Here is a 27,802-nt window from a genome sequence, read left to right as displayed (position 1 = left end):
CGCCATTTATTCATCGGAAGACCAGTTCTGATGCTGTGAATAGCCTCGTACGCATGCTCCGGCAAGGAGAGATTCTCGAGCATCGATTTAACAGTGAACGACGTTGAGTTCGCTGCCATGCTCCTTCTTAGTAGATCGCGTTCCGAAGAGTAAGAAAAGCCTTCAGTGACACTGAGCCTCTGGTATCGATTGGCATGTTCCTCCATCGTCTCCAAATGTTTGAGGTCCCCGTGAAAAGGCACAGGACGCATGCCATTATCCCGCTCTCTGACCAGTTGCTTCCCAATGGATTTCGCGTTTGACTGAGCCGATGTTGTCGAATCCGTTCCCCAAGGAACCTTGCTCGCTTACGCTTGTTTGGACTTGAAGGAGGATCGTGGCTCTGAGAAATCTTTCGCTTGACCGTATCGTTGCGGACGATGCCGATTGATCTGGATTCAATGACATGCTGCGCGAGTTTGGACTTAGCGGCCATTTCCACTTCGAATGCCACAAACTTCACAGCACTTAATTGAACTAACACGAAGCACTCGATGGATTGTCTGGTCTTCGATGGGTCCGTTCCAGGCAGGTTCAAACACCACGACAAAACGTGCTGCCCCGTTCAAGTTGATGCCCTCTCGACTGTTGGTGTACATTTGTATGAGGACTAACACCGAGTTGGGTTCATTGTAACGGAAGCTTGCAATTATTTCCATGCCTGTATCTGTGTGCATGTTTCCGTATCTTACCGCTGTTGGGATTCGCAGTGCTCGAAGCACTTGTTCGGTAACGAACGCGAGGATAGGGGACGCCAATGTGATCATGATCGTGGGTATAAGATGATCCTCGTACGGCAAAACGCTCTCTAGAAGGGTCGATAACAACTCTTGGATCTGCGGACCACCCTTGAGAACTAGTCTCAGATGCTGGAACATCGTCACCGGATCGGGGTCATCAAAATCTCTGTACAGAGGTGAGATATGCGTGAGATCCATACTTGCTTTCCTCATCTTTGCGACGTAGTCGAATGTTGTCCCAGATCCAACTCGCTCGAGAAGAACGGTCATCTGGTAAACGGGAAAGCTGGAAGCCAGCATCAACATGTACCTGTAGTATTTGAGCACGGGCGGCGGATGATCAGACTTGGCTTTGCCCTCTCGCTGCCAGTCCTTTGTCACTATGGTAAGCTTACTTCATGATAAGTTAGCAGCCTTGGAATGATGAATTCCATCGTAATGAAATAAAGACCTACGTCTTGTACCGTAGAAGTTCCTCTTGAACGCGGCGCTTGAGATGGGGTTCAAAGAGAGGGCCACCGATGACGATCTGATCGACGGGAGGACATGTTTTAGGCTCACTGGTCCTCTTTCACCTTCTCGCCTATAGATAGTGAACCTTCCTGCGCGACGAAGTATGGCGGAAGAGCTGGACACTTGGAACTTCGACTCCCAGGATATCTCGCTCTTTGAGTTGACGATGGCTTTCACAACGGCGGGCATCACCACCATGCTTCTGCAGATCTTGACGCTGTATCCTCGGAGATTTTCGACAACGCGGAGTGTGTTTGAGAACGAATCGTACCCATGTTCTTCAATAAGGCGGATCATGTCTTTCTCATCGTTACTGAGGTGAGCTGCCCGCGCGGTCCAGATCATCCTGGCAAATGCAATATATTCCTATTAGCTAACGTCAGTGTCATGGGTCTCCCTTTCGAGTGTTGGAGCCTCACATATAGAGATATCATGCAAGGGGTCGCCGTGATGATTAACTTCATGCGAGCCTGAACCAGGAGCGCTCCGAGGTACCAACTACCTTTCGCCTCCTTGATGTGATGTGCGTCGTCATTGACCAGTATCTCGAACAACCGATCCTATTGGTTGAATAGCGAGTCCTTCGACTTCTCCTTGGCAGACCTCGCTTGCCAGGCGTTGTAGGTCGTGACGAGAACAACACGGCGAGGATCCTCCCCGTTGGCAGTGACTTGTTTGTTCCAGATCCAACGAATATGCTTGGGCCAAGACTGCTTCCACTCACGCGAACTTTGCATAACATGCATCCTGGCAGAGCTCTCGCCAACATCGGCGATGACGAGCCAGTTCTTGAAAAGCTTTCGAATCTGGTCGATCCACTGTTTCGCCACTGCAACACTGGGACACAAGATTAGACTTGGGCGCCTGTCTTTGTCTTTCTCGTCGTCAAGAGAACCAAAATGAAATGCATCGCTACTAGGGTCATATTGTTTTGCCGAAAGCAGTGGTATCAGCCACAATTAGACCTTTCATCGGACAGTGATACTTGCCAAGTAAGCTGCGTGCCTCGGTGTGTAGAAGTTCTTCTTCGGCTGTAGTCGTGTATTTCGCAAAGTTCGGAACCTTTTCCAGGAGGTGAAGTAAGATGCTGACTACGCCGTTGACTTGGTATACCATGAGACTGATGCCACCAAGATAAGGCAAGAGATGGGTGCTGTATCTTGGGATTGTCTTCTTATCCACTGTTGAGAGCTCTTTGCACATGAGGAAATCTGCTGAAGCGTCCAAAGGGAGGCCGAGACACTCTTCAGAGCTTACAATAAGCCCGTCTGCCATCTCAAATTAAGTTCGATCTTCTTAGAATTCTCTGCTGCATTGTTGACGGAATTTTCCATCTCAGCTACGTTGATTCTGTGCAAGTCTTCCTGCATCTTCTTGTACCGAGAAAGAGTTGAGATTCTGGTGTACTCTGTGCGGTTTCTTCTGTGGTCGAGCGAGCGAAGAAGAGCCTTTATCATCCTTTCCCGCCACAGTTCCATGTCATCTGGTGATTGAAGATCGAAGACTTTGCTGAGTCCGGGAACGGCCACGAAGTTTGAAAGTTCTTGTGCGTCTTCGTAAACATTCTCCAAGCGAAGAATGTATTCAACAGCCGGTGGAAACTCCATATCTTTTGACTGGGTATCTACCCAGGCCGATAGAATGCGTGCTCTGCTCAAAAGGGAATTGACAAATGCATTGTGTCCGCGTAACGATGTGCCTGCATCCTCAATATCTCCAGTCGAAGGTTGGGTTTGAGAATGCCGACAAGCTCTTTGTTTACTGGAGCATCGCCGCATACGCGGAGCAATGCTTCTATCGGGATTTCATCCATATCTGCCAAGTTTGGGTGAAGTGTGTAGTCTGGAACACTCTTCACAGTGAGAACGAGGGCAGAGGTCCCAGAGTTCGATCTAGAAGCTCGCACAGCCGTTGCCCAACATCACGGTTCTTGGGACGATAGAGGTGTCCTTAACTTGATTGATGTCAGTACTGTACCATGTGGAAGGAAGACCTCATAAACATGGAGTGACACTCACTGTACAGAGGATGTGGTTCTGCTTTGATCAGGGTTTACACTTGGTGATCGCTCGCTCGTTAGTATGCCATAGAAGCACAAGAGAATAGAGAGGAGAACATCCTCTGGCTGGTAGGAAGAAAATAGTGACAGGAGGCTTACCTCAAAGAGCATACGGCCCTAGCGCGCTGTTTCGAAGACAACTTGATGCGGAAGGCGTGTGGGCAAGCAGCAGACAACGACGAAGAGCGGTAATCTGAAAGAATGGCAGGACGAAATAACAAGAGGAAAGTGGAGAGTTAAGGTAGGATAAGGTTGAAAATGAGAGAGTATACTGAAAGAAGGCTTGGGCAGGCTTGATGGGGGCTACGTGGTTGGACGACTAATCTAACTGAGAGGAACAAGCGTCCTGTCAATGTGGAGAAGTAAAGATGTTCGTCCACGGAAAAGGAAGGATGAGATTTAATAGATGGACCATCCGGACAGCTTGTTTGATATAAGGCAGGAGTGACAGGTATTGATGGAGCGCGAGATATATCTTTTTTGGCAAGACCGATCACCAAAGGCACCGGCAATTGAGACTGCTTTAGGTCCTTCCTTTTACGACCCAGGCATGATGGCGCCGGGAGACCAAGTACGATGGTATCCCATTCACTGCCATTCGGCTTCAGTACATTGACATTGAAGTGCTGAGTTGGAAGATAGCAAAAGTGGTCTTATTGCAGAGGAAACATTGTCCCCGACAGCCCGACGGTTTCCCTTCACTCCTTAGTTGGTAAGAAGCTTCACTTTCGTAAGCACTTTCAGGTAGAATTGGTGTTTGAGGCATCCCGGAAGACTTTGCCATTGTTACTTCTTACTGAGCTGATTAAGGATACCATGGTCTCCTGGAGAATTCGCTAATAGCAACCGAGGGGAACACCGGCTTCGGTGGCCTTGATAAGACATGAAGACTTTTGTACCGAAGCCATCGGAGACCACATGGCTGCCAACGTACCATGGTGGCTGTGAAGGACGAATTCCCCCATGCCGATCGTAAGCCTAACATGTTTGTGTGTTAGTCCACCAGCACACGCGGGCCACGGCCATGTCGTAATAGTATATGCGGTATGCTTGGCTAAGAGACGCCCAGCCGTTGAGACTACCACGAGACGGACGACCGTGTGTTTGGTCGAGGAGAAGGTTGGTCCGGACGGCGCCACAGCCGCTTGGGAGTGTCCATGGCGGCCGGTGGTGGTTGTCCACGGGGCCGGGCCTTCCACGTGACGGAAGTCGCATCATCGCTAGATAATGACGCCAACGCCTTGCCTAATTCGGCTTGGTCTGCGATCTTGCACCTGATTCCTGTTATCCGGGACCTCGACGGTCTGGGTATTTGGAGATGCCGCGGGAAACGACTGGACTTTTAGAAGTCATGGGCTGGATGATGGAACAGGACACAAGCAACTGAGCTCGAGAGATGACGATTCGATTAAGCAGCGAACGGCTGTGCCGACCCGGGTCTTCCGCCGGCCCCCTCGGATAAGTCCCTTATCGAAAGGGCAATCAATGGATGGAGATGGTGGTAGGACACTAAGACGCTGGCGTCCCTGAAGAGGGAAATACGCTAGTGGAGATTGGTGGGTGATGCACTGTTTGTCATATCTGCAGATCCTGAGCAATGGCGTGAATGCTCGGTCAGCACGGTAGGACGGGGACGAGAAGCGTGGATGGAAGAGTGAGCATGGGAAACTGGAAGCTTCCGTCATTCCAGCCCGTTGGGTCTTTTTTTGTCTGGTGCTTAGGCTTCCCATCCCTCCGCCCACCCCTTCCGACCCGACCACAGCCCAGCCCAGCCCAGTCGAAGCCCACCCAGCCATCGCAACTGCACTTGCTCCCGCACCTGCACTACCTAACAGCCACTGCGACCTGCACTACGCGCCCAGCGGCCAGCCATGATTACGACTCCCTCTCTTTGACTTCCAAGGCCGCAAACCTCCTAGATTCCCATCACTACATCCCGCACCGTTTCGTCCTTTTACTCGCCAGACGCGCTGTTCCAAACCCTTCGGTTCTGTCTTATACCCTGTTGTTTTATTTCTTGGGCTCAAGTCCGAGAGCGTCGTTTTTCACAACCTCTTTTTTGTTGTTGTTGTTACCCGCGGCCGCCAGAAACACATTCGCTTGCTGGTGCTTTTCTCATCTAGGCTTCAGTCTCTTTGCCGATCCACTTTGGCCGACGCAGCGAGTCTCGTTCATAACAAGACAAGGACTACCACCACCACAACAGCGCTCGCAATACCGTACCACTCCTCGACTGGATTGAAAACCCGTCTTCTACAAGGCTCCTGAGCCTACGACTACGACCATCGTTCCGCAGCTGGTCGAGCATTACTATATCAGCGTTTACGCCCGCGAAACAACAACTGCTCGAACCCCGAAACAACAAGCCAGGCACGCCGTCGCCATGCGTCGCCCTTCGGCAGACCTCACCGACCCTTCGCGCAACCTGGAGGAGTCTGTCGGTTCGCCATCGTCAACCATGGAATCAGCAGATGTTGACTTGTCCATGCCCCCGAACTCCGACGAGGAGATAGACGATGCTGATGATGGCCGCATCTTCACCCCGCCTCCGCACATCGCCGCCCGGTTTTACCGTCCGTCTCAGGCTCGTCGCAAGGACTCAGCCGCTTCGTCACGCCGCAACTCCATCTCCTCGGCCCACTCCCGCTGCTCCTCGACCCAGACCTTCACCCGCCATGGCGCCCCCAGAGCAAGCAAATCGCACAGCACCTCCGGCGCACGTCCTTCCTAGAAGACCGAAAGGCTCGCCTCGCGGACCGAGCTGCCCACGCCGAAAAGGTTCGTCTGAGAGCCGCCATGGCCAAAGCCACCCACCGCGATACCTCCCTCTCCGAAGAACGAGCCCTCGCCGCCCAGCAAGCCCGCGAGAGGAATCTGGCCGAAATCGTGGCCTCTTGTGCCGAGGAGGTCAAGAGGGCCAAGGCCGTGGCGGAGACCATGAAGGACAAGAGAGAACGCGAGCTGGTCAAGCTCCGCATACAGATGGAGGAGCGTTTGGCCGAGGCCGAGCGCCGGCGGGAGGAGCTCAAGAACCGTAATGCCTCGAAGAGGGCGCGCGGCCAGAGTCTGATGTCGCGGAAGCCAACCGAGACGTCCTCGAACGCGACCGACAGCGATGCTCCGCTGCTGAGTGAGCATGACGCGGCCGCAAGGCTGCAGTGGTGGTGGAAGAGCCGTATGAGGAAGAGGGCCGTCGCTGAGTTCTCCGAGTTGGGGCTCACCATTGACGGCGTGCGGGACACGTCCTTTGACGAGGTCCTGGAGCTCTTGGGTCAGGAGAAGGTCCTCGTACGCACCGCGCGCATTCTGCGGATCTGTGGTTTGCAGGAGGGCGAGACGGGGTCAGTCGATGAGATGGCCGCCGTCCGTACATTCCTCAGCGCTTTCCTCATTCTAGGCCATCCCACGCAGGTCCTGAGCAACAAGGACGGCACGGGGGACAGGGAACAGGTTGGATTGTTACAGCCTCAACCGTTGCCCCGTAATGACCTTGCTAATCCCCAGCTGCAGGACCTCGTGACGAAGGCCCGAGATCTCCTAATATCTTTCGAGAACATCATGTCGCGGTTGACTGCTGCCAACAACTACACTCCTCCACCAACTCTGCGGAGCGCACTGCCCGAGATCTACGCCACTTTTTACAACGCATTTCTTGCGTGGAAGTCCCGCGACTCCGAGTCTCTTGTGCAGCTTATGCTCTTACAGTTTGTCGAGCTAGACATGATCTTGCAGACAGTGCAGGAAAGCACCGACGACGCTGCCGTAGAGCAATATCGAGAGAGTATCAAGAGCAACCAAGTTCAGCTCATTGTGCGGATCAAGAAGCTCGCCGGCCAGGAGAGGGGTAAGAAGATGATTGCAGACGCCGTCCGCAAAGCACGCAAGGCGCGGGCGGCAAAGAAGCCCACTGGCGACATGAAGCCTCGCGTCGCCGAGAACGCTCCCGGGGAGGCTTCTGCTACTGCCGAAAGTCTCGTGTCACCCGAGTCACAGACGCTGACGCCGCCGCCAACGCCAGCCAAGGGGCACACGAAGCCGCAACCCATTGAGTTCAAACCCGGCTTCAGTGGGTTGCTGCCTGACAACAGAATCGTGGTTCATGAGCTGGCCATCAACCGAGAGTACCGCATTCCTGCCAGCGAGTACCGGGAGCACCGTACTGCCCTTCAGATACCCCTATTCGCAGGCATGCGGGTGAGTATGGAGGAAGACAACCTTGACGCCAGCTTTGGATATTTCATCATCATGATGAGGTACTTCAAGGACAATCTGCAACGGCTGGTGAAGGCAGGCGCCTACATGCACAACACGATAGGCGAAATATTGGACACGGAGGTGGCCGAGCGCCAGTTCCAGATGGGAAGCTTCTCTTACGAGAAGTTCTTTGTCTCCATGGCGTCTCTCCTGCCCAAGTTGTGTGCACCTTTCCGCGATGACGAGGTCAAGGACTTGGTCGACAACAAGCTTCAGAATGGAAGTTTGGTTGATCGGGTTGAGGCGCTGACAGAGTTTGTTGATTTGATGCTCTGCGATTACGTCAATTACATGTTCTCCACTGCAGCGCCACAGCTTATCGAATCCGCTCCCGAGTACGAGAAGAGGAGGTTCGCTACTGCCTTGGAGACTGGCCAACACGGATTGGACGCCGCAGAAGCGGCGTGGCGAGCAGCACGCTCCAAGGTCCTGGCTGAAGCCCGCAAACGAGACCCCGAGGGCATCAACCACCCGAAGTCCCGGCCAACAGACGACAAGATCTATGCACAACTGCTCGTTGACTGTTTTACTCAGCCAGCTCCTATCGCTGTTGATACAGTGCCCGAGATGCTAGGCCTCGACTACAAGCGGATGACGCGTTTGTCCCTCGCCTCTCAGCGAATCGTCACGACGGGAGCCATCTTGCTTCAATGCAAGAATCTCCTGAAGCGGGACGTGCGCACGCCATGGAAGACGGAGGCAACGCGCATCACAGCGGTTCTCGAAGCGGATCACGAAAACATGGGCTCAATAGTGCAGGGCGTCATGGCGGCCCTCGAAGGCGGGCGGTCGATGCCAGCTGCGACCAAGACACACCTGAAGGCATTAGTTACCAAGGTGCTGAACGCAAGCCAAGACTCGATGAAGAAGAGCGTCGAACCGACGGAGCCGGTGTTGCGACTTCTCCTGGCCCGACTCCGAGGTCACATGAATGCCAGACTGACGGCCGGGTCGACCAAGGAGAAACTCAACGCGGCGACGACGGCGCATGAGAAGCTAGCCGGGCTGGGCCTGGCCGAATTTGCGGTACAGGTTAGGGAGATGCTGGATGAGATATCCAAGGTTGGAGCCGTAGACAGAGCGGCTCACGGTATGTGGTGGAACGAGGTGGCGGCCAAGGTGGCAGCGGAAGGCGAGGCAAGCAACGGAAGCCCGTCTTGAGGTTACGACGAAGCGCATATGTGTGCATGCATGGTACGATATACGAGCAGAGGAGGAGAGGGCAAACTGCAGGACTTCCTTGACGACGTAATGATGTACTTGTTCGGGTTCGAATGGGACAGGAGTTACGGGTGGACTGGCTGCTTTCGATACATTTCCCACAGCATGGTTTGACGCATTGGACTTTAGCGAACTCGTTGGCGGGATGAAATTGGTCTGATAGACAACAGGGTGCGCACACATGGACTCGATGATGTGCCAGGGAAGCGAATGCAGATACTTGGAAATGAGCGTCGGGCGCTTCATACAACGAACATAACATACACGCAAGCATTCATTATTCAATCCCGAGTTGGTTTTATTGCGCAAAGAACTTTTTCAAACTGTGATGTACTCTACATATAACAATGATGCGCATGCACCGAGGTTATTTCGCTTGCCGTCGGCGCTTCGCGAACCCAGGGGACTTTATGTTGAGCACAAGCCACCGCAGCCTCGTACCTAACCTTCCCACGGGTAGCAGCAGCCCCGTTTTCTGCCCAAACAGGCTAACGTCCGCGCCGAACCGTCCGAGTGGACGGGCTGACTCCTGGGACACAGCTGGCAGAGATTTTCCCAACATCCCGTGTTCCCCAATTGACCACCACGACAAGGCCAGCCATTAAGACGATGGTCAGTCAGAGAGGTTGATTGTCTACGACCTGCCTCAAACCACACGGCTCTAGACGAGGCAGAGCCGTAGCGCTTTCCCATTCTTTGGCTTCTCCTGCGGGCCGGCCGAGAGGATGAACCCGATCGGGCAGCTGGCTGGACGGACGTGGGCGCGTGGGATTCCCGCCGCCCACGGTCTCGTCCGCCGCCACGGCTCTGTATCACCACTGTTTACCCCCTTTTCTGTACAACCATTTCGCGACTCATTACCGTCTTTGACTTCGCCTTTGTATAACATTGGCTTCACGCGCCGTTTCTCGAACACATCCGTCTTCAGGGCAGCTGCCACTGTTACGACTACTAATCCTCTCTGGTCTACCCCGAATGTCGGAAGGGTTGCCCGCGATGGCTTCGTTGCTGCGAGGTATGTCAAGTGGCTCTTTGCCGTCTTTCTACATGTCCCCATCCTTCATCTCCATAGTCTGGGCCCCCCATCTCGGATAGCAAAGGTTCAGCAACTCCCAGAAGAAGACACATGTCTCTGTAAGGCCTGCCTGAGCCGAGTTGCAAGAGGAACCCTCACTCAATCACTCTCACTACCTGTACTGGAAGGTGTTAGTGGCCAATAGCACTAGGTTCCTGTTGGTGGACACTGTCAACCAGGCTTACTCATGAGTGGCCGGGCCCAGAGACACACCACTTAACCAAACCAACCTTACCCATGCAGGGACCTTTTGTCTGCCCCTCGTTGCCCCTCACCTCGGAGCCATCACCACTGATCCACCTTGGAACTCTCCCACCTCTCTCTCTCTCCAATCTGCTGCACTGCACCGTTACCCAGTTCCCATCGCCAAACAGAAACCCACCATAGCCGCTTGCCGCTTTTCGAAAAGTCCCAAGTAGGAAGGCCACACTTGTGGAGCTGTACATCTTCTTTTTCTTCCATGTTCCCTCGTCCGGTTGAACCATTTCAACCCGTCTCGGTCTTTCTTTGTTCTTGGAAACTGACATAAACCTCCCCGCGATCCCAGCTGCCACAGCCGACCTTCCTCTTTCCCCGCACCTTCCCACCACCACCACCGCTGCCGCAACTACTGCTCGACCATCACCACATCCGACAAGGCCTTGTACGCCAGCAGAGTTGGCAACATGGCTGATCGCGAAGTCCTCCCGGAGTCCATCCGGCCCTCCCACTACGTCCTGTCGCTCCGAGACCTCAACTTCAAGGACTGGACTTACAAGGGAACCGTGACGTAAGAACACACACCCTTGCCCCTCATTCGCACACCGCCCGAGCTCAAGCTTCAGCTTCAGCTACAGCTCCAGCTCCAGCAATTTTTGAACTCACGAGCTCGCTGCTGACTCTCATGACTTCCCTGCAGCATCGACGCCGAAGTTGTCAAGCCCACAAAGGAAATCGTCCTCAACGCCCTCGAGATCAAGCTCCTCAGCGCAAAGATCGCCGTCGGCCACACAAAGTCGACGCAATCATGGGAGACCTCCAACTTCAGCTACGGCGAGAAGCAGCAGCGCGCCACCATCACCTTTGACGAGGAGATCCCCCAGGCCCAGAAGGCTGCCCTCACCATCGAATTCGAGGGAATCATCAACAACGAGATGGCCGGTTTCTACCGCAGCAAGTATAAGCCCACCGTCGAGCCCGCCAAGTCGGTGCCCCGCGACGACGAGTGGCACTACATGTTCAGCACCCAGTTCGAGTCCTGCGACGCCCGCCGCGCCTTCCCCTGCTTCGACGAGCCCAACCTCAAGGCCACGTTCGACTTTGAGATTGAGATCCCCGACGACCAGGTCGCCCTCAGCAACATGCCCGTCAAGGACACTAAGAAGACCAAGGAAGGCTGGCAGCTCGTCTCCTTCGAGACCAGCCCCAAGATGAGCACCTACCTCCTCGCCTGGGCCGTCGGCGATTTCGAGTACGTCGAGGAGTTCACCGAGCGCCGCTACAACGGCAAGCAGCTGCCCGTCCGCGTCTACACCACCCGCGGTCTCAAGGAGCAGGGCCGCTGGGCTCTGTGGCACGCGCCCCGCATCATCGACTTCTTCTCCGACATCTTCGGCATCGAGTACCCCCTGCCCAAGGCCGACCTGCTCGCCGTCCATGAGTTCACGCACGGCGCCATGGAGAACTGGGGTCTCGTCACCTACCGCACCACCGCCGTCCTCTTCGACGAGAAGACGTCCGAGGCGAGGTACCGCAACCGCGTCGCCTACGTCGTCGCCCACGAGCTGGCCCACCAGTGGTTCGGCAACCTCGTCACCATGGACTGGTGGGACGAGCTCTGGCTCAACGAGGGCTTCGCCACCTGGGTCGGATGGCACGCGACTGACTACCTCCACCCGGAGTGGCAGGTTTGGTCGCAGTTTGTCAACGAAGGCATGGAGATGGCCTTCAAGCTGGACGGCATCCGCGCCAGCCACGCCATCCACGTGCCCGTCAAGGACGCCCTCGACGTCAACCAGATCTTCGACCACATCAGCTACCTCAAGGGCTGCTCCGCGATCCGTATGCTCGCCAACCACCTCGGCGTCGACACCTTCCTCAAGGGCGTGTCCAACTACCTCAAGGCCCACCAGTACGGCAACGCCAAGACCAAGGCGCTGTGGGATGCCCTCACCGAGGCCTCTGGCAAGGACGTCAACAAGCTCATGGGCCCCTGGATCTCCAAGATCGGCCACCCCGTGCTGACCGTCGCCGAGGAGCCCGGTCAGATCTCTGTCAAGCAGTCCCGCTTCCTGTCCACGGGCGACGTCAAGCCCGAGGACGACGAGACCACCTGGTGGATCCCGCTCGAGCTCGAGGGCAAGGTCGGCGCCAAGGGCATCACGTCGCTGTCTCTTGAGAAGAAGGAGGACACGATCCGCGACATCGACACCGAGTTCTACAAGCTCAACTCGGGCGCCTCCGGCTTCTACCGCGTCAACTACCCCCTGAGCGCCTCCTCAAGCTCGGCCAGCAGCTCGACCGCCTCAGCACCGAGGACAAGATCGCCATCATCGGCTCGGCCGCCGACCTCGCCTTCTCCGGCTACGGCACCACCGCCGCCCTGCTGTCCTTCGTCCAGGGCTTTGCCAAGGAGGACAACTACCTAGTGTGGAGCCAAGTTCTCGACTCCATCGCCCTCGTCAAGTCCATCTTCAGCGACGACGAGACCATCAAGAAGGGCCTCGAGGCCTTCACCCTGAAGCTGATCAACGACGTTGTCGCTAAGATGGGCTGGGACTTCCCCGAGGGTGAGAGCTACCTCGACGGTCTGCTGCGCAAGAGAGTCCTCGTGACTGCCGGTGTCAACGGCCACGCTGGGTAAGTACATACAGACCCTATACGTTCTGCTGCTCGAGGCTAACAAACAATCAACAGCGTCACCGAGGAGGCCACCAAGCGCTTCAATGCCTGGGTTGAGTCCCCCGAGTCCAACCCGCTGCACCCGGCCCTCCGCACCCCCGTCTTCCGCGTCGCCATCAAGAACGACACCGCCCGCGCGGTCGAGGCCCTCAAGAAGGAGTGGTTCACGACCCCCGCCATCGACGGCAAGGAGATCTGCCTTTCCAACCTCGGCTTCGTCCGCGACCCCGAAATCATCAAGAACACCCTCCTCCCCTTCCTCTTCAACAAGTCCCCGCCCGCCCCGGCCTCGGACTCGGTCCCCGCCGGCGACATGCACTCCCTCGGCTCTGCCCTCGCCGGCAACTCGGCCGCCCGCCAGCTGCAGTGGGACTACGTCAAGGCCAACTGGGACGCCTGCGTCTCCAAGCTCGGCAACCCCATCGTCGTCGACCGCTTCATCCAGGTCTCGCTCGGCAAGTTCACCGACTTCGCCGCCGTCGAGGACATCGAGGCCTTCTTCGCCGACAAGGACACGAGCGCCTTCAGCCGCACCCTCGAGACCGTCAAGGACAAGGTCCGCGGCCGCGCCGCCTACCGTGAGCGCGACGCCGAGAAGTTGAAGGAGTGGCTTGTCGCCAACAAGTACGCGTGAATCAAGGGTGGAGGAACAACTGAACCTGGCAGGGTAGAGAAAACGCACGTTGCCGCCAGGTTGTAGCCGGCTATAGGAAGCCAGCTTGTAGGAACAAAAAGTCAAAATATTGTTTACGTTTGTCATGCACTGAATTAACCGCTTGTGATGTTTGCCAAGTGAAAATTATCGTGGCCTCCGCCGGAACCCCCCACACCACTGAGCGAATGCGAGTGAGATGCATTATCCATCTCCTGAAGATGTTAAACCCAGCATCGCACAGAGAACAGGAACGGCTTCCGTTACTGGGAAATGAGACAGATTCATTATGTATACATTCGAGACGCCAGGCAGCCCTTGCCCGGGCTCGTCCAGTTCATCGTCTCGTTTCCGAACCAATGTACGCTTTGCAAAGAAAAAAACAATAATCCCATCCGCTCCGCTCATCCATCCATACGCGGCCCTGACAAAATTCGCGGGCGGGTCGAAGAATGTGGGAAACAACCGCCAAACGCCGGTAAAAATCAAGCAACCCCATTGCATCTCTTCGTACCGTACATGTCTCACTTCCTCTTTTTCATCGTCTGGGTTCTTGGCCTCCATTGCCTCACAAGAGCTTGCTTCTGCTTCCCGGTAGGTGGCGAGCCCTACTTCGTTTGGGTAGTATAGACTAGTCCAACAAGTGCGCGCGAGGGGGTGCAGTGGGGACCCATTTGTTGAATTAGCCTTGGAATGCGGCGCGGCGGAGGTTCTGCATCATTCTCTCCACGAGCGCCGTCGAGTCTGCAGGGACTTCTGGGAGAGGTACATCCCCCTCAGAGGCTTGCGGGGCTGGGTGGTGCGGCTTCGCGCTCTGCAGGGGTCGCGGCTGGCTCGGTTGATGGTGCTGCTGTGGTTGGTATTGGTGCTGGTGCTGGTAATGTTGCTGGTGGTGGTGCTGTACCGGCTGCCCGTAATGTCCTGGCGGAGCTGCATAACCCTGTGGCTGATATCCTGCCTGCTGCCCTGCCTGGGGCGTCACCCCCCAGGTCGAACCATGGCTCTGGTAAGGTGGTACGGCAGCAGTCTGTGGCGCCGGTGACGGCATCGACTGGTGCGAAGGTGTCGTAGGAGTAGGCGGGTTCATGCGCGGCTGCGTGGCAATCTGTGCCAGGATCTCTGCCGGGTTCAGAGTGTGATGCTCTGTGGAGGTCTGGCTCACGGGCTGCGAGAAGTGCTGTGTCAATGGTGCCGTGAATGACTGAGCATAGTGATGAGCAGGCTGGCTGGGCTGAGCAGACTGTCGAGGGAACGCCGTAGTTGAGGACTGGTTTGTGAATGGCATCCGAGAGTTGAACGCCGGAACGGGTGTGTGCGGTACTGGCACAGGAGTCTGAGAGACCCGAGACGCTGGCTGCGTCATAAGGCCGTTTGAGGTCGCCGCTGGCTGTGAAGGGGCGCTGGCCTGGCTCGAAGGACTTTGAGTGGTAGTTGCCGGTGTGCTGCGGGCAGTGTCTTTGGCCGGGCCAGAAGCTGGAGATGGACTGGGATCCTGAGAAGTTGCCCCATTCGTCTGCGAACTGCTCTTGGACGGAGTGGCTGCCGAGGGTAACTTGCCCATAGCTGCAAGGTACTTGGCCGGTAAAGGAACCGGAGTTTGCTTCTCGGGAATCTATAGTACGATTAGTTTGAAATCGGGTAGGGGTCTGTGATGAAGACTGCTGAAGTGAATGTACCTTGTATTGAACCTTCGGCGCAGCAGACTTTGCTGCGGCTTGGAGTTTCGTCTGGTTCGGTTGAGACTGAGTAGCAGCAGCAGCAGTAAGCTGTTGCGCTGTCTGCTGTTGCGAAGGCGCCTGCGAAGATTGTTGCTGCGCCAGTTGGGATGGAGATTGTGCAGACCGTTGCGGCTGGTTCGTCCAGGTTCCATACTGTGGCCGAATTGCTGGATGCAGCGGCGTCGACTGCGACTGCTGCGCATGCCAGGCATTTCCATGTCCATTGGGTGTGGATTGGGCGCTGTTCGCTGCGGGAGATGGAGACATTGATGCAGGATATTGCGGTCTTGTGCCGTCCTGGGGCGCCTGTTGTGCGGGCGACGAGTACGAAGGAGCGGTTGTTTTCACGCCGTACATGCCGATAGAGCCTTGCGGCATTGTGTTTGTCAGTGTGTTGTAGTACGGCCCACTGTAGCCTGGTGCCTGTGGACGTGCGGGTGGGTTTGGCGTCGGGGTACCTCCTTGGACGGAGCCTTGTCGGTTCTTGAAAAAGGCCTCTGGAGACGTCCGCATAAGATGAGCTCGCAAATTACCTTCATACCCGTTGGTGAAGCCGCCCCATGGCGCGTATGGGGTTCGGTATGTCTTCGAGTCTCTAAGAAGGGTGTGAGTAATGCTAACGAGCACGGTGGCGTTGGGGAGTTCTAACCTGTTGTGGTGCACCTGGAAGAAGGCATACTTCATAGCAACCGAAGGCGTGGGCGCAGCCGAATATCTGCGGTGAGTCTGCTGACCTGAGCCATGCGAGCTGCCATGCGAGCTGCCATGCGAGCTGCCATGCGGAAGTTGCGGCCTGGGGCTCTGCGACGTCGTCGCCCATGTTTGCTGCGCCGGTCGCGCGCCACCTGTCGTTTGCGGGCCCGGTGCGCTGTACGGGCTTGGCCGGGGCATCGCACCCGGACTCGAATAATAGCCTTGACCAGCAGGACTAGCGCGAGGGACGTATTGCTGATGGACATCAGACGTAAACCTTTGCTGGACGTATGGAGCTCCCGCTGTTGGGTATCGGGGATCCGATCCGAAATGCAGCTGTTGTCCCATCGGGCTCGGAGGTGTCGAGGCTTTGGGCGTGAACTTCTGCGTACTGAAGGATCCTGTACCGGCGTAATTGGTTTCAACAGGCTTTCTAGGTTTGTACACGTATGGCTTCTCTGACTTGGGCCCATTCTGGACAGCCGGTCCCGGTGCAGACAGGGGTGATGGTTGAGGTGGGATGTTTGACACCCTACGGTGCGTCGTGCTTGCAGAGACAGGCTTAGGGGGTTTGGGAATGGTGTCAAGGAAGTTACTCTTGGGGTTGTGCAGTTCTTTGATGGGATCCTCGGAGTACTGTGCCTTCGCCTCCGTCGACGTCTTGCCCAAGTAATGCCAGACTTGGTTGTCTTTCGACAGATCAACCTTGGTTTGATTTGGGTTGGCACATTCGTCACATGGGTGGAACTCTGCCCATGTGAAGCCCTCAACGAATGGAGCGTCCTTGCGAGGAATTTCGTCGGCAGGACGCTTCGCGTTAAGTTGATCCTTAGCTTTCTGTGAAGATGGCATCGGAATAGCCTTGGCTGATGCCTTGGGGAGATGGTAGTCAGACGGGTCAGGCAGCAGCAGCCATTTCCATTCAACCTCGAGACGATCGCTAGTTCGTGTTAGTCTTGGTTCATTCAAAGATTTCGAAGAAGCATACCCGTTAGGAATAATGTCGAGAAGCAGCGTCTGTTCGTCCGAGCGGTTCTCCACCACAACGCCAGCAAAAATGTCGCCCTTGAAATACTGCAGCTGACAGATCTCTCCCTTCTTGAGCGCTGCCGCACCCTCGCGGATACGGACATCGTCCTCCAGGGCGTCGCCATCGTACTTCCTGTCACGCTTGGTGCGGTGGAAGCGACAGCTGAACTCGAATGCTTGCTCCTTGTACTCGGTGCCATCCTCGCCAAAGACTGGAACTTCGGCCTCTTCGACAAAAACTCCTGCCGCTGCCGCGCAAGTTGCATGGTAAGCACGGGCACACTTCTTCTGGGAGCACTGGAAGCAGGCGCCCTTCTTGGATCGACAATAGAGACACTTGAGGTCCAGGCGTTCCTTGTTGATGTTGGCAACATTGGCGATAATCTCCTTGTCTTCGACCGTGTCGATGTACGTCTCGGGGAGGTAGAGGGCACACATGCGATGCGCCTTTCGGCCATCGTCTGTCGGCAAGATTTCTGCGCCGGGGATGTCGTTGGGGCACAGGCAACAGATTGGCTCCGCGCGCGTCTTGACCTTGAGCCGGATTTTCTTGACCTTTTTCTTGCCATCTTTGTCTCCAGCCCCGCGCTTCCGCTTTCGAGCTGGCTTGACGACGCCATTGCTGTCAGGCGGTGATGGAAGGCCAGTGGCATCGTCCTCGTCCTCATCCTCATCATCCTCGTCATCTTCTTCTTCAGTTTCCTCGTACTCGGGAGTCGGCTCGCCGCGAAGTTTTCGTTCAATGTCGTACACATCGACCCAAACACTGTCCTGTGCCTGGGCGCATTCGCAACGCTTGGCGATCTTGCCCATGGGAAGCCACGAATCAAGCGCGAAGTTGACAGCCTCGGCGCAGTTGTAACCCAAGTTGTAGCCCGAGTGGTAACCGTAAGGGTACGTGACAACAAACTCGCCCGGGTATGAGACGCACTTGTTGACTGTGATGTTGTAGTGCTGCTTCAGATGTGACGGGGAAATCAAGAATCCCTTGTGACGAAGAAACTGATCACAAGCCTTGGCGTCGGTAGGCCAGATATTCTTCATGGCAGCCTCGAAACGACGGGCGTCAGCCTGGGAGATGCTGTACCATTGTTTCGGGGCACCAAAGTGGAGATAGTTGATGCTGTAGAGGTCGACGTCCTCCAAATGCCACGCAAATGTGGCCTTCCACATGCCCAAGTAGAGATAAGCCGTGTTGACACCGGGTACTTTTGTGCCGAGAACATCCAGCAGATTTGGGAGCTTGTTCAGGTTCCAGGTTTCCGTCGACTCGTGGAAGAGCGTGCCCATGAGATCTGCGCCGTAGAGCGGTGGAGCGTAGGTAAGGGTCTTCCAGTATATCCTCTCAAGCTCCTCGCAGCGCTCCGGCGTATAGTCGGACACGTCCATCTGATAGTCGAAATCTTCAAATGCCTTTTCATCAATCATAGCGGAGCCTTCTCTCTTGCTGTACTTCCGACGAGCCGAGACGGTCTGGGTTTTTGGCTTCGCCGGCCTTGCGCCACCCATACGGCCCATTCTACCCAAGGTGCGTGGCTCTTCTTCTTCGTCGTCCACATCCATTCCCGGATCTTCCACCGAGTCGACAACCTCCTCCTTCTTAACCTCAACGTCGGCGTCGGGCTTGGGTGATACCGGGGTCATTGGGCGCTTCTCATCTTCTGGAGCGTCGTCCTCCTCGTCCTGACCCTTGCCCTTGGCCTTACCGCGGCGCGGTCGACCTCGGCCCTTCTTCTTAGAACCTGACGAAGTCGACTTCGCCTCTGCGCGAGGCTTGGGAGCAGATCGGGGCTTCGGCTTTTCAACGTTGGCTCGGCGCTCGCCCCGCCTCGCGGGGGGTTGATGTTCGCTCTGGTCGCAGAGTTGCCGCCACTGCGGCAGGTTGTAGGATCGCTGATGTAGGATATTGACTTGACGGTATGTTCCATTGGACCCCATTATGTCTTGCTTGATTGGTTCCCTAACCCTGATTTGCTTCACAAGGTCGTCGAGCCTCGGGAGGGATTCTTTCCACTCGGAGGGAGGGATGATCTTGACGATACCGGACTTCATTCCATAATGGTCGACCTTGGTCATCTACAGGCGCATTCAGAGTCAGTCGAGGGTGGCACAGGGCGGAAACGGTGGGAGGCTGGGGAGGCGTACGAATAACTTAAAGTCCTTGAATTGGTGCATCGTCGGCTTGAAGACAGGGACGGTCCCGGACCAGTGGTCGGGAAGGACCTCGCCAATGTCGTCCTCGACGGGCGCCTCATCTTGTTTCGCCGTCGCAGAGGGGTCAACGGCATCCTCGTCGAGGTCGCTAAGCTCAGAATCGCTGGCTTCCGACTTGTGCGCATTATTGCTGTCGGGAGGCGAGTGGAGGAAGGCGGGCTTCGCACATTCGATCTGGCCAAGCGCAGGTTCCTCCTGGTCGTGGTCGGCAGTGGTGGTCGCTTGCGCCGGCACAGTTGCAGGCTCCGGGATTGGAGCGCTGGCAGCGTCGGTCGACATCGTAAAGGGGACTACATGCGACCGTGCATGCGACTTCGGACTTTTGGTTTGCACCTCTTGAAGATGGCCGAGTCGTGAGTGAATGGCGCGCAAGCTGGTTTAGTCAAGTCGCCGAAAATATGAGGTGCAGACGTCTCGTTGAGTGCGGAGAATAGATTCGTTTGTTTGGTTATCAGATCCTGTGGGGGGTGGTTGGCCACTGTAGGGAACAGCAGGAAAGTGCTTTCTGGCTGTACCAGCTCGCTAAAATGGGCCGATTTCTGGCGAATCTGGGCTGATGAACCAGGCAGGGCTGGGCGCAGGAAAGGGCGAAGGGGTGCACCTCCCAAGGTCGTCGTCCTGTTGCTCTGCACCTTGCACAAATTCAACAAGCAACCAGCTTCGTGGGATATGATGATGGAGAAATAAGAAAAAGAAAAAAAAAGACTTTGTCGATGGAGAGGGCCAAACCGATGCAGGATTCCAGATTACCATGGATACTCGAGAGCTTGTGATCCTTGCTCCTCTCATTCGGTTGTAAAGACCAAAAATCAAAGGTGTCGAGGAAGAAGCTGCAACATCGGGCAGATGCGGCTGCGGCTGGTGCTGGTGCTGGTGCTAAGCTGTGTGGGGCGGGAGGCCGAGGTCGTACCTTCTTGGGTTCCCTTCTGCAGTTTCTTTCCGGGAGCGAGTGGGAAAACCTGGCAGACGTGCAAATAGGAAACAGCACCCGCCCGTGCGACTTGATGCCGCCGCTGCTGTCCCCCTTCCTTCTTCGCCTCCCCGTCCTCTTCCCCTTCCCTCGCTTCTTCGCTTTTCCCCCTCGATTAGATCCACGCTAGCCCGACTGGGAATTCCCTAATGCCTAAGGCGATGAGGCAAAATGCCGGCCACCGAAGGACTGCAGCAAATGACGTCGCTCGTTGGCCGTAATTTGCAACCGCACTTTTCGCCAAAGACAACCCCGTTTGATTGCGAATTATGCGCATTTCCCACAGTCCAGCGACCATCAGCTTTTACGATATTGGCTGTCGGTGTCAATATTAGAGACTTTTGTAGAGTCCCCGCTGGCATTGCGTTCCTTCTTGGTTGGTAAGAAAGTAGACAACGAAAGCCGTTGATCCGCACTTGGTTTGCGCAGCTGTCGACATACAAACGAGGCCGAGGTCTCGTCGCTGCATCGCAGAATCATTGCTTCTTTGACAGCTGCCATCAGACGTTGTCTTGCGCGGAATACGGGTCCGTCGGAGGATGTGTCGGCTTGCAGTGACACCGGCGGGGACCCTCAGCAGATGAGCGAAGACAAAGGGAGACATCGCGTCAGGAACGCGAATCGGGTCGGCCACCTCGTCGAAAGGCTTAAGCTTCGCCCAATGCAGTCGGGCCTCGAGATCTGATAATCTAGCATGGGGCATGCGGCGTCGCTCCGTGTTCCGAATTCCCGGGACCCATACCAGCCCTACCAGTCAAGATCATCCGCCGCGGCAAGCCGATCGTCTGATGATCCAATCCTCCCCTCCCCTGACAAGGCAGTAGCACATTGGGGGGCCTGCGAGGCACGCACGTGGTCCACGATTGTCTAGTTGCCGCACTTGTACGTGAACGACCGAGACCTGCCATCAAGGTGATATTGTACGATTCAGCGTCCATCTCTGCGCTCTCAAGACCGAAAAACGGCGAGGTTCCACTCGAGGGGTAGCATCGTCATGAGCCCCTCTCGTGGCGGCACCATATGTATGTAGTCCAGCGACAGCAACTCCGCATTCAGCCGTGAGGGGCGGGATGGGAGGAGAACTCTGAAGATCTGGGTCGCAAGCCCCCACAGGCCAGTCCTCGACCCCGGAGATGGCGTGAACTATAAACGTGGATCTCGAGCTCCACGCAGGGGGGATGATTTTCCATCTGACATGCGGTCTGGCACGACTACCCAATCCAGGCCTACAGGGACGGTGATGATGCTTGCTAGGCTTTTGACATGAGGGTCAGCGGAGATGGTCCTTGATGATGGACGGCCTGTGACTTACGTTTTGAAATGGGTGTTCGACACGAGCCATCACGATTGCTGCCAAAGCGACCTCATACGAAGCCATCATGGGATTCTGCAGCCATGGCTACGATCTGCCAGAGATGGACGGAGAACATGTGGCATCAAGAATCGAAAGCGATGAGTGTGACCGTGGTAGAACCGGCACAAAGCGAGGGGATTTGCAAAAAGCACGCACTAGAACACGGCATGCCAACGTGGCTGCTGCTGCTGCTGCCTCGTGCGTCTCACCTCTTCTGCCTCAGTGTACCTTACTTATCTCCCCCCTAACGTATCTCACCTGCAGCCTGCGGCAACAAGGCATCCGTCCCCGAGGCCTAGCAACATGCACATCACGAACAAACCGCGCTGCGGGTGTAACACTCGTGAACAAAGCCGCCGCCCATTCTCATTTCGAAGCAGCAAAGCTCTGATATTTCTTTCACTCTAGCCTCGCCAAGCAAAACTCACAACATTGCCACCTGAACCCTTACACACAGCACAACAGCTTTCTTTCCCCTGCCCATAAACGCCGAGGGGAACCCATATCATTACGGGGGAGACGACGGGTCTGACAAACCGCCAAGCAAAAAGTTTCAAACCCCGTCCCTAGGTAGATGCAAGCGCCAGAAGAATATACAATACGTCGTGCTTTCGTCAAAAAATAATAAGTCTATACGTCCGTCTCTTGCATTCCCATCGTTCCTCCTACCGGCACGCTCTCGGTAGATCCGTGCCTATGCATCATGCAGAGAAAAGACAAAAAGAAGAAGACGGGTTGGATAGTATCTTTGAATGACCCCGTCCAGAACAAGAGTTTTGAGTTAGGCAGTGCGGAGGTGCTTCGATCCAAGGCCAACCAACTCAAACATCATGGGGATCAGGCCGACGCCTAGCCATGCGATACCTGTCATTACCTGTCAGCAACTGTGGAGAAGACCCAGAACCGAGGCGGGGTGTGCCGGATCCTACGGAAGAGGCGCACAGCACGTACCTGTATAAACAACCAACTTGGTGACCACCTCGACGTCGTAACGCACTCGAGGTCGAATCAGTCGCAGGAACATCTCCTTCTCGCTGATTTCGTCTTGCTGGCCAACCGTCAGGTCCAGCTCTCCCTTCTCCTCGCTCGGGCTCGCCAGGACGCTGCCCGTACCCATCATGCGCTCAAAGTCATGTAGCGAGTTGCCGTGATGGCCCTGTACACCGGATGTCGCTCCCTTCCCCTCCCAGTCGCCGCTCTTTTCCCGAAGCTCGTGCATGCTACCCTTGCTCTTGATGCTGCCGTTGCTGCCGATGCTCTCCCGCCGCCGACGCTCGCGGTATGCCAGCGTCTCATACGCATCGGCGGCACTCTGGGGTCCGATCGATACTGAACGGCCACGCGTCGTGGGGTGACGGATAGACTGAACCACACGGGGGAAGTCCCTGACGGAGGGGATGAGGTTATCCATCCGCGAGCCGGGGTCAATAACCTTGTACTTGGACGCCGGGGTGAAGAACCGTCGAGGAAGGTTCCACTCAACCTTCTCCAAGAGACGGAAAAGATGCGGCAGAATCCTGAGCATGGTCGGCTTCATAACCTCCCGCCACACAAAAATGACAAAGACGCCAAACACGATGCGGGCCAGGACAATGTGCCACCCGAGGGCGCCGAGGTCGAGGGACTGGACGCTGTGGGCGGATCCCCCGAAGGAATCGATTGACGTCCGCCCGTACATCCATGTTCCAATTTCTAGGCCGATGACTACGCCAGCAAAAGCAACACTGTCGTCGAAGCAGGGACAGTCATCCGCAGGCTCCGGGTGAATCCTGACCAGGACAATGATCACGAGAGCGGCGATGACGGGCGCCCACCACGAGCTGCTGTGCATGTACGCATCCAAAGGAGGACCGTAGTGGAACTCGACAAGCGAGATGGCGGCGCCCAGAATCGATCCTACAACGACGTCGATGAAGCCGTGCATGCCGCAGTACAGACGGCCGAAGACGATAGAGATCGCATAGAAGTACGATAGTCCCTCGAGGAGGGTCTTGGTGGATTCCGGCATAGTATTGTCGGGACTGCGCAGGAGCAAAACGCCGTACACGGCCACTGACACTGCATTGGCGCTATGGGTTGACGGAAAGCCATATTCCAGCGCGGCGGAACCGGACATGGTGATTCGGTGTAACGGCGGGGAAAGCGGGCGCGGGAGCGAAAAGAAGTCCTTGATGAAGCCAGTGAAGAAGACGCCCTCAGCAAGGATGTGGATGACACTGGAGATCACAGCTAGTTAGATAGGCCCTCGACAGGTACGCACGTGGACGATTGCTTACCCTTTGCCGAAGGAAGCGTAGCCGCACCAGAAGAGCATGGGCAAGCCGATCATGAAGAAGGTATGGGTGCCGAGGTTCGCCGTGATCGCAAAGTAACTATCGAGCCACGGGGTGCGCATCATCTCCTGCAGGTAAGCCAGATAGGGGGTCTCCCATCGGATCAGTGGCAGCATCCACTGTCGCAGTCGGTATCGCCATGTCGGCAGCGCTCTCTTGTCTGTTCAATGGCCAGGTCAGCTCAATCTCTCTTGGGTCGTAACAGCCGCCCCGCAATGCGCAGGGCTCGAGGCAGGAGAGCCTGGACGAGGGAAGACAAAGCTGGAAGGCTAGAACAGCGTACAATGATCGAGGCTCCTCAGGCCCGCGTCGGGCGCGTCGCTGGGGCCCTTGATCGTGATGAGAGGCGGGGCGGGGGCCTCGGCGACGGCAGCTGCGTCGGCGGCTGTAGGGTTCGAGACGGTAGCATCGCGGCGCTCCGGGTCGGGCTTCGGCGCCAGTGCGGCGCCGTTGGTGTGGCTAGTCATCAGGCGTTGTCGGAGGTCGCGATCGTGAGGCATACGGCCATTCGTTGTCTCGTGGGAGGGTTAGGTGGTTCGAGTCGGGTGTTGGTTTGCAGTTGTGCGGCCAGGTGGATCGTGGCTAGGAGGAGGGTCGGGGTCGGGGCAGGCCAGTGTAAGCGTTTAAGGTGGAGGGGAAGCGGACGCAGTTGCACTTGCTCGACAACTCGGTAGGTGGCTGCGCATTTGCCAGTCCAAAAGGGACAGTTCGTTTTGGTGCTGAAAAACGAGCGGTTGCGTGGCAGGAGATCACCAGCGGCAAGACGATTTCCGAAGGCTGCGATGTTTGGGGGGCGGGAGGGAAAGGAAGAGAGGAAGAAGGACGGGAAATTCGCAAAGCTGGAGCAAAGCTGATGGTGGGATTGCGATGTTGCGTCCGTACCACCAACGGGCGCGGGAAACTGTAACTGGCACTCGAACTGCTGCAACTGGAACCGCTGGCGTGGCGTGGCGTGGTGTGGAGGAAGTACCTTGGCTCGGGGACCTGTTCTCGGGGTCGGGGGGGGCCGATCGGTACTTGCAGTCAAAGTACCGTGAACTACCTTGCGGGCGAAACCGCGGGACGAGCCAAGGTTGAAAGAGAAAGAGAAAGAGAGAGAACAACGACTGATAAGGAGGGCGAGCCTGTGACGGCAACCGAGGAGGAAGACGACAGTGTCGCTTCGCAACTGCAAATCAATGTCGAATAAAACGGCAAATCGTCGACAAGTTGGGACGAGATCAAAGGGTCCCGCGCTAGCGCTGGTGTCTGGCACCACGAGACATCTTAGATTGATCGGTACCTGGCAGTAACGGCGACGGACAAGCAAACCGAACTACACGACGATGCAGCAGTCTCGCCGTGAACGTAGAAGTAAGCGGCGCATTCGCTGCGTGTGCCGTGTGGTGGCCCCTGACATCGACAACGGCGGGGCACGCCTTAGCTCAACACCATCATCACCAATAAATAGCCTTTTGCAAGTCCACAGGTACTTTGGCTGATGTACCCCATAGCTCTCGCCCTCCGAGGTTGGACCACTGCAATTCCTGTTTCCGCACTCTTGGGGGGAAATCGACCGGGATCTGTCTAATTTCTTTTACCTTGCATGCCTCTGCTTCCATGCCTCTGTAGCAGTCGTCTAGTTGTTACACACCCCGCAGCTAGCTGGGCTATCAGTTTTTAAACCAGGCGCCGCAAGACGAGACCAAGATGCGTAGATGCACGAACGCAGCCGTTACTAGCCATCGAAGCAGCACGTTATCCACAAGACCTCAGGAATGACCTTCCTTCCATGCACCAGAAGGAGTGGAGAACACACCATGACGGGCCTTTCCCAATGGACGGACGCCTGTCTCACCATCTGGGAGCTTGAACATGAGCTGCAATGGAGAAGCCTCGGAATCAGATTTCTCTCTGACACTGACCAGAGACACAAAGACCACTGCAGATAATGCCATTATTGCCTGCCTTGCTTGCCCAAGCTGCCCTCCCGTCCTTGGAGAGGGGAGGGGGGCACAGTCGTTGCGCACAAACAAACCCGCTCGCCCAAGCAAAGTCAAGCATCTTCCCAGATTAGCTCTATTCTGCTCAAGGTCTCCAGTCTCGGGACCTCTTGCTCTTGTCTCATCCCATCCTGTCCTTGACTTGTCTTATCACACATCTCCGCACCGGGAATTTCATACTGTGAGGTGCATTCCGCATTTGCATTGTCCATGAGCGGACCGTTTTCCATGTCCGAGGGGCTTCTTTCTGCTTTTCGAGAACATGACTCTGTGACCTACCTAGTTGCCATTCATCCGGTTGTCCGTTATCTAACGGGCCTGACATTCCCACGTAAAGCCACGAGGGTGTTTTGTACTACACCCCAGATTCCGGTGCAGTAGTTAAAGAAATCGTACCACCGTGAAACCTCGAGACGAGATGCAAGATGAGTATCAGAAAAAGCTCCGATTGTACAGGGTTCATTTGATACCCGACTTGCCTTCTTTAACAGCGGTTGCTTTGGATTTCGATCATCCGTGTTGAAGCAGGTTGGCAAAGCCGGCAGATCGGTTTGGTCCCCCCCCCCCCCCTCACCCCCCAGAATCAAACTCAGACATCCCAGTCGACACGTCCAAAGCTCCCTTTCCGCATTCCCACCAAGCTACATACCTACCTCAACGCAGCTCACCAGAACGGACAGCCACAGCAGCAGGCGAGCTCTCATCTATCCTGGCTTCCCACCCGTCTCATCCTGGCTAAGCAAAGCAACCATCAAGGCAACCCACACGCAAGATGGCCGCTCCCCTCCTCCCCCTCCGTGCCCGCCATTGCCTCATCACCGGCGCGTACGGCGGCATCGGTGCCGCCATCGCCGCCCGCTTCGCCGCCGAGGGCGCCCTCGTCACCCTCCTCGGCCGCAAGGAGGACAAGCTGCGCGATCTCTGCGCCCGCCTGCCGCCCTTCCGGGATTCCCGCCTCGCTCCTCTGACCGCGGCCACAACGTCTTCACCTCCCGCCAACGGAGAAAAGCCCGTTCACTCCTACGCCGTCATGGACGTTTCCGCCGACGGCCGTGACGATGCCGTTTTGGATGACATCTGGGTTTGTCTCCCCCCCTTTCCTTTCCCTACGTTTTCCTTTCCCTTCTTCTCTCTTCTTCTTCAGCTCCTCATTTCATCACGATATCCAAAGGCTGCGTCCGTATATAAAACGAGGCTACCTACGTGACGCCCTACTTACTGCAAAACACATCAAACTGACAGGGGCATCCCCTCCACTTGTAGAAACGTACGGGCCAGATAGATGTTCTGGTCAACGCGGCGGGTATTGCGCAATTCCAGCTGTTGCAGAACACCTCCCCGCGGGCTGCGAGGGAACTTGTGGACACCAACCTTATGGGCACAATCTTCATGTCGAGGTACATGGCTCAGCGCATGAAGCGCAGGCGCGCAGACAGGGATGGTAAGTCATGGCAACGGTCCCCTTTCTCCTCCCCAGCATAACAGTCTCATACGTATGATTCTCGTCACACCGTGTGATCGATCTGATCGCTACTTCCGCACGGATGGGACAGCCTCGTGCATGCAGTGCACGTCCTGCGGTTACAGTCCTGCTGACCACGTCGTCCCACTTACAAGCTTGCATTATCAACGTTGCAAGCCTGCTGGCCGAAAAGGGTAGCCCTGGCACCAGTGTCTACGCCGCGTCAAAAGCCGGTATCATTGGTACGTTCTTGTTTATTTTTTTTGCTTCTTTTCCCTTCGTTTTCATACATCGTGCAAACTCTGCGTTGCTGTATTTTTCTTGGTCTCCCCACCCCCAGTGTAATAGAGCAAGTCTAATATCTGGCGATGCCGTTTCCCATAGGCCTCACCCACGCCCTCTCCGTTGAGCTGGGACCGCTGCGCATCAGGACCAATGCCATCGTCCCTGGCTACATAGAAACCAACATGCTTGCTTGTAAGAGGCCCAAACTCCCCCTCGCTTGCATCACCAGCTGCGAGATCGGCTTCCGAGGGTTCCGTAGGTCGATGCCCTTGGTCAGAGCATAGCTAATGTACATATTTATTATCACAGCAATGTCGAAGGAACCCCTC

General features: G+C 56.0%; 7 protein-coding genes across 7 annotated transcripts; 3 read left to right on the top strand and 4 right to left on the bottom strand.

The window, feature by feature from the left end:
• Positions 1–688: 688 nt before the first annotated feature.
• On the bottom strand, positions 689–1,637 carry ColSpa_04598 (uncharacterized protein; the record flags this gene model as incomplete). Its single annotated transcript, XM_049270810.1, has 3 exons — positions 689–706; positions 732–1,159; positions 1,235–1,637. The coding sequence occupies 3 exons, from the start codon at positions 1,635–1,637 to the stop codon at positions 689–691; spliced, it is 849 nt and encodes a 282-aa protein (XP_049126767.1).
• Positions 1,638–1,852: 215 nt separating this feature from the next.
• On the bottom strand, positions 1,853–2,038 carry ColSpa_04597 (uncharacterized protein; the record flags this gene model as incomplete). The annotated part of the gene is made up of 1 exon (XM_049270809.1): positions 1,853–2,038. One exon carries the CDS (start codon positions 2,036–2,038, stop codon positions 1,853–1,855), a length of 186 nt encoding a protein of 61 aa, XP_049126766.1.
• Positions 2,039–5,734: 3,696 nt separating this feature from the next.
• Positions 5,735–8,766, top strand: ColSpa_04596 (t-SNARE affecting a late Golgi compartment protein 2; the record flags this gene model as incomplete). Its single annotated transcript, XM_049270808.1, is given in 2 exon segments — positions 5,735–5,924; positions 5,936–8,766. 2 exon segments carry the CDS (start codon positions 5,735–5,737, stop codon positions 8,764–8,766), a joined length of 3,021 nt encoding a protein of 1,006 aa, XP_049126765.1.
• A 1,800-nt stretch (positions 8,767–10,566) lies between these two features.
• Positions 10,567–13,415, top strand: ColSpa_04595 (alanine/arginine aminopeptidase; the record flags this gene model as incomplete). The annotated part of the gene is given in 4 exon segments (XM_049270807.1): positions 10,567–10,614; positions 10,831–12,354; positions 12,372–12,739; positions 12,797–13,415. The coding sequence occupies 4 exon segments, from the start codon at positions 10,567–10,569 to the stop codon at positions 13,413–13,415; spliced, it is 2,559 nt and encodes an 852-aa protein (XP_049126764.1).
• A 700-nt stretch (positions 13,416–14,115) lies between these two features.
• ColSpa_04594 (DNA damage-responsive transcriptional repressor RPH1) lies at positions 14,116–19,366 on the bottom strand (the record flags this gene model as incomplete). The annotated part of the gene is made up of 5 exons (XM_049270806.1): positions 14,116–14,177; positions 14,430–15,045; positions 15,110–16,784; positions 16,833–18,949; positions 19,019–19,366. The coding sequence occupies 5 exons, from the start codon at positions 19,364–19,366 to the stop codon at positions 14,116–14,118; spliced, it is 4,818 nt and encodes a 1,605-aa protein (XP_049126763.1).
• A 2,826-nt stretch (positions 19,367–22,192) lies between these two features.
• Positions 22,193–24,211, bottom strand: ColSpa_04593 (dihydrosphingosine 1-phosphate phosphatase; the record flags this gene model as incomplete). The annotated part of the gene is made up of 4 exons (XM_049270805.1): positions 22,193–22,275; positions 22,363–23,627; positions 23,688–23,904; positions 24,028–24,211. 4 exons carry the CDS (start codon positions 24,209–24,211, stop codon positions 22,193–22,195), a joined length of 1,749 nt encoding a protein of 582 aa, XP_049126762.1.
• Positions 24,212–26,498: 2,287 nt separating this feature from the next.
• Positions 26,499–27,757, top strand: ColSpa_04592 (3-oxoacyl-[acyl-carrier-protein] reductase; the record flags this gene model as incomplete). The annotated part of the gene is made up of 4 exons (XM_049270804.1): positions 26,499–26,807; positions 26,990–27,167; positions 27,344–27,430; positions 27,573–27,757. 4 exons carry the CDS (start codon positions 26,499–26,501, stop codon positions 27,755–27,757), a joined length of 759 nt encoding a protein of 252 aa, XP_049126761.1.
• Between the last annotated feature and the right edge of the window lie 45 nt (positions 27,758–27,802).

The sequence above is a fragment of the Colletotrichum spaethianum genome (genome assembly GCF_022836535.1).
Source record: "Colletotrichum spaethianum MAFF 239500 DNA, contig10, whole genome shotgun sequence".
Classification (NCBI taxonomy): domain Eukaryota; kingdom Fungi; phylum Ascomycota; class Sordariomycetes; order Glomerellales; family Glomerellaceae; genus Colletotrichum; species Colletotrichum spaethianum.
Note: the sequence above shows the minus strand (reverse complement) of the source record. Positions and strands in the feature narration are given on the sequence as shown.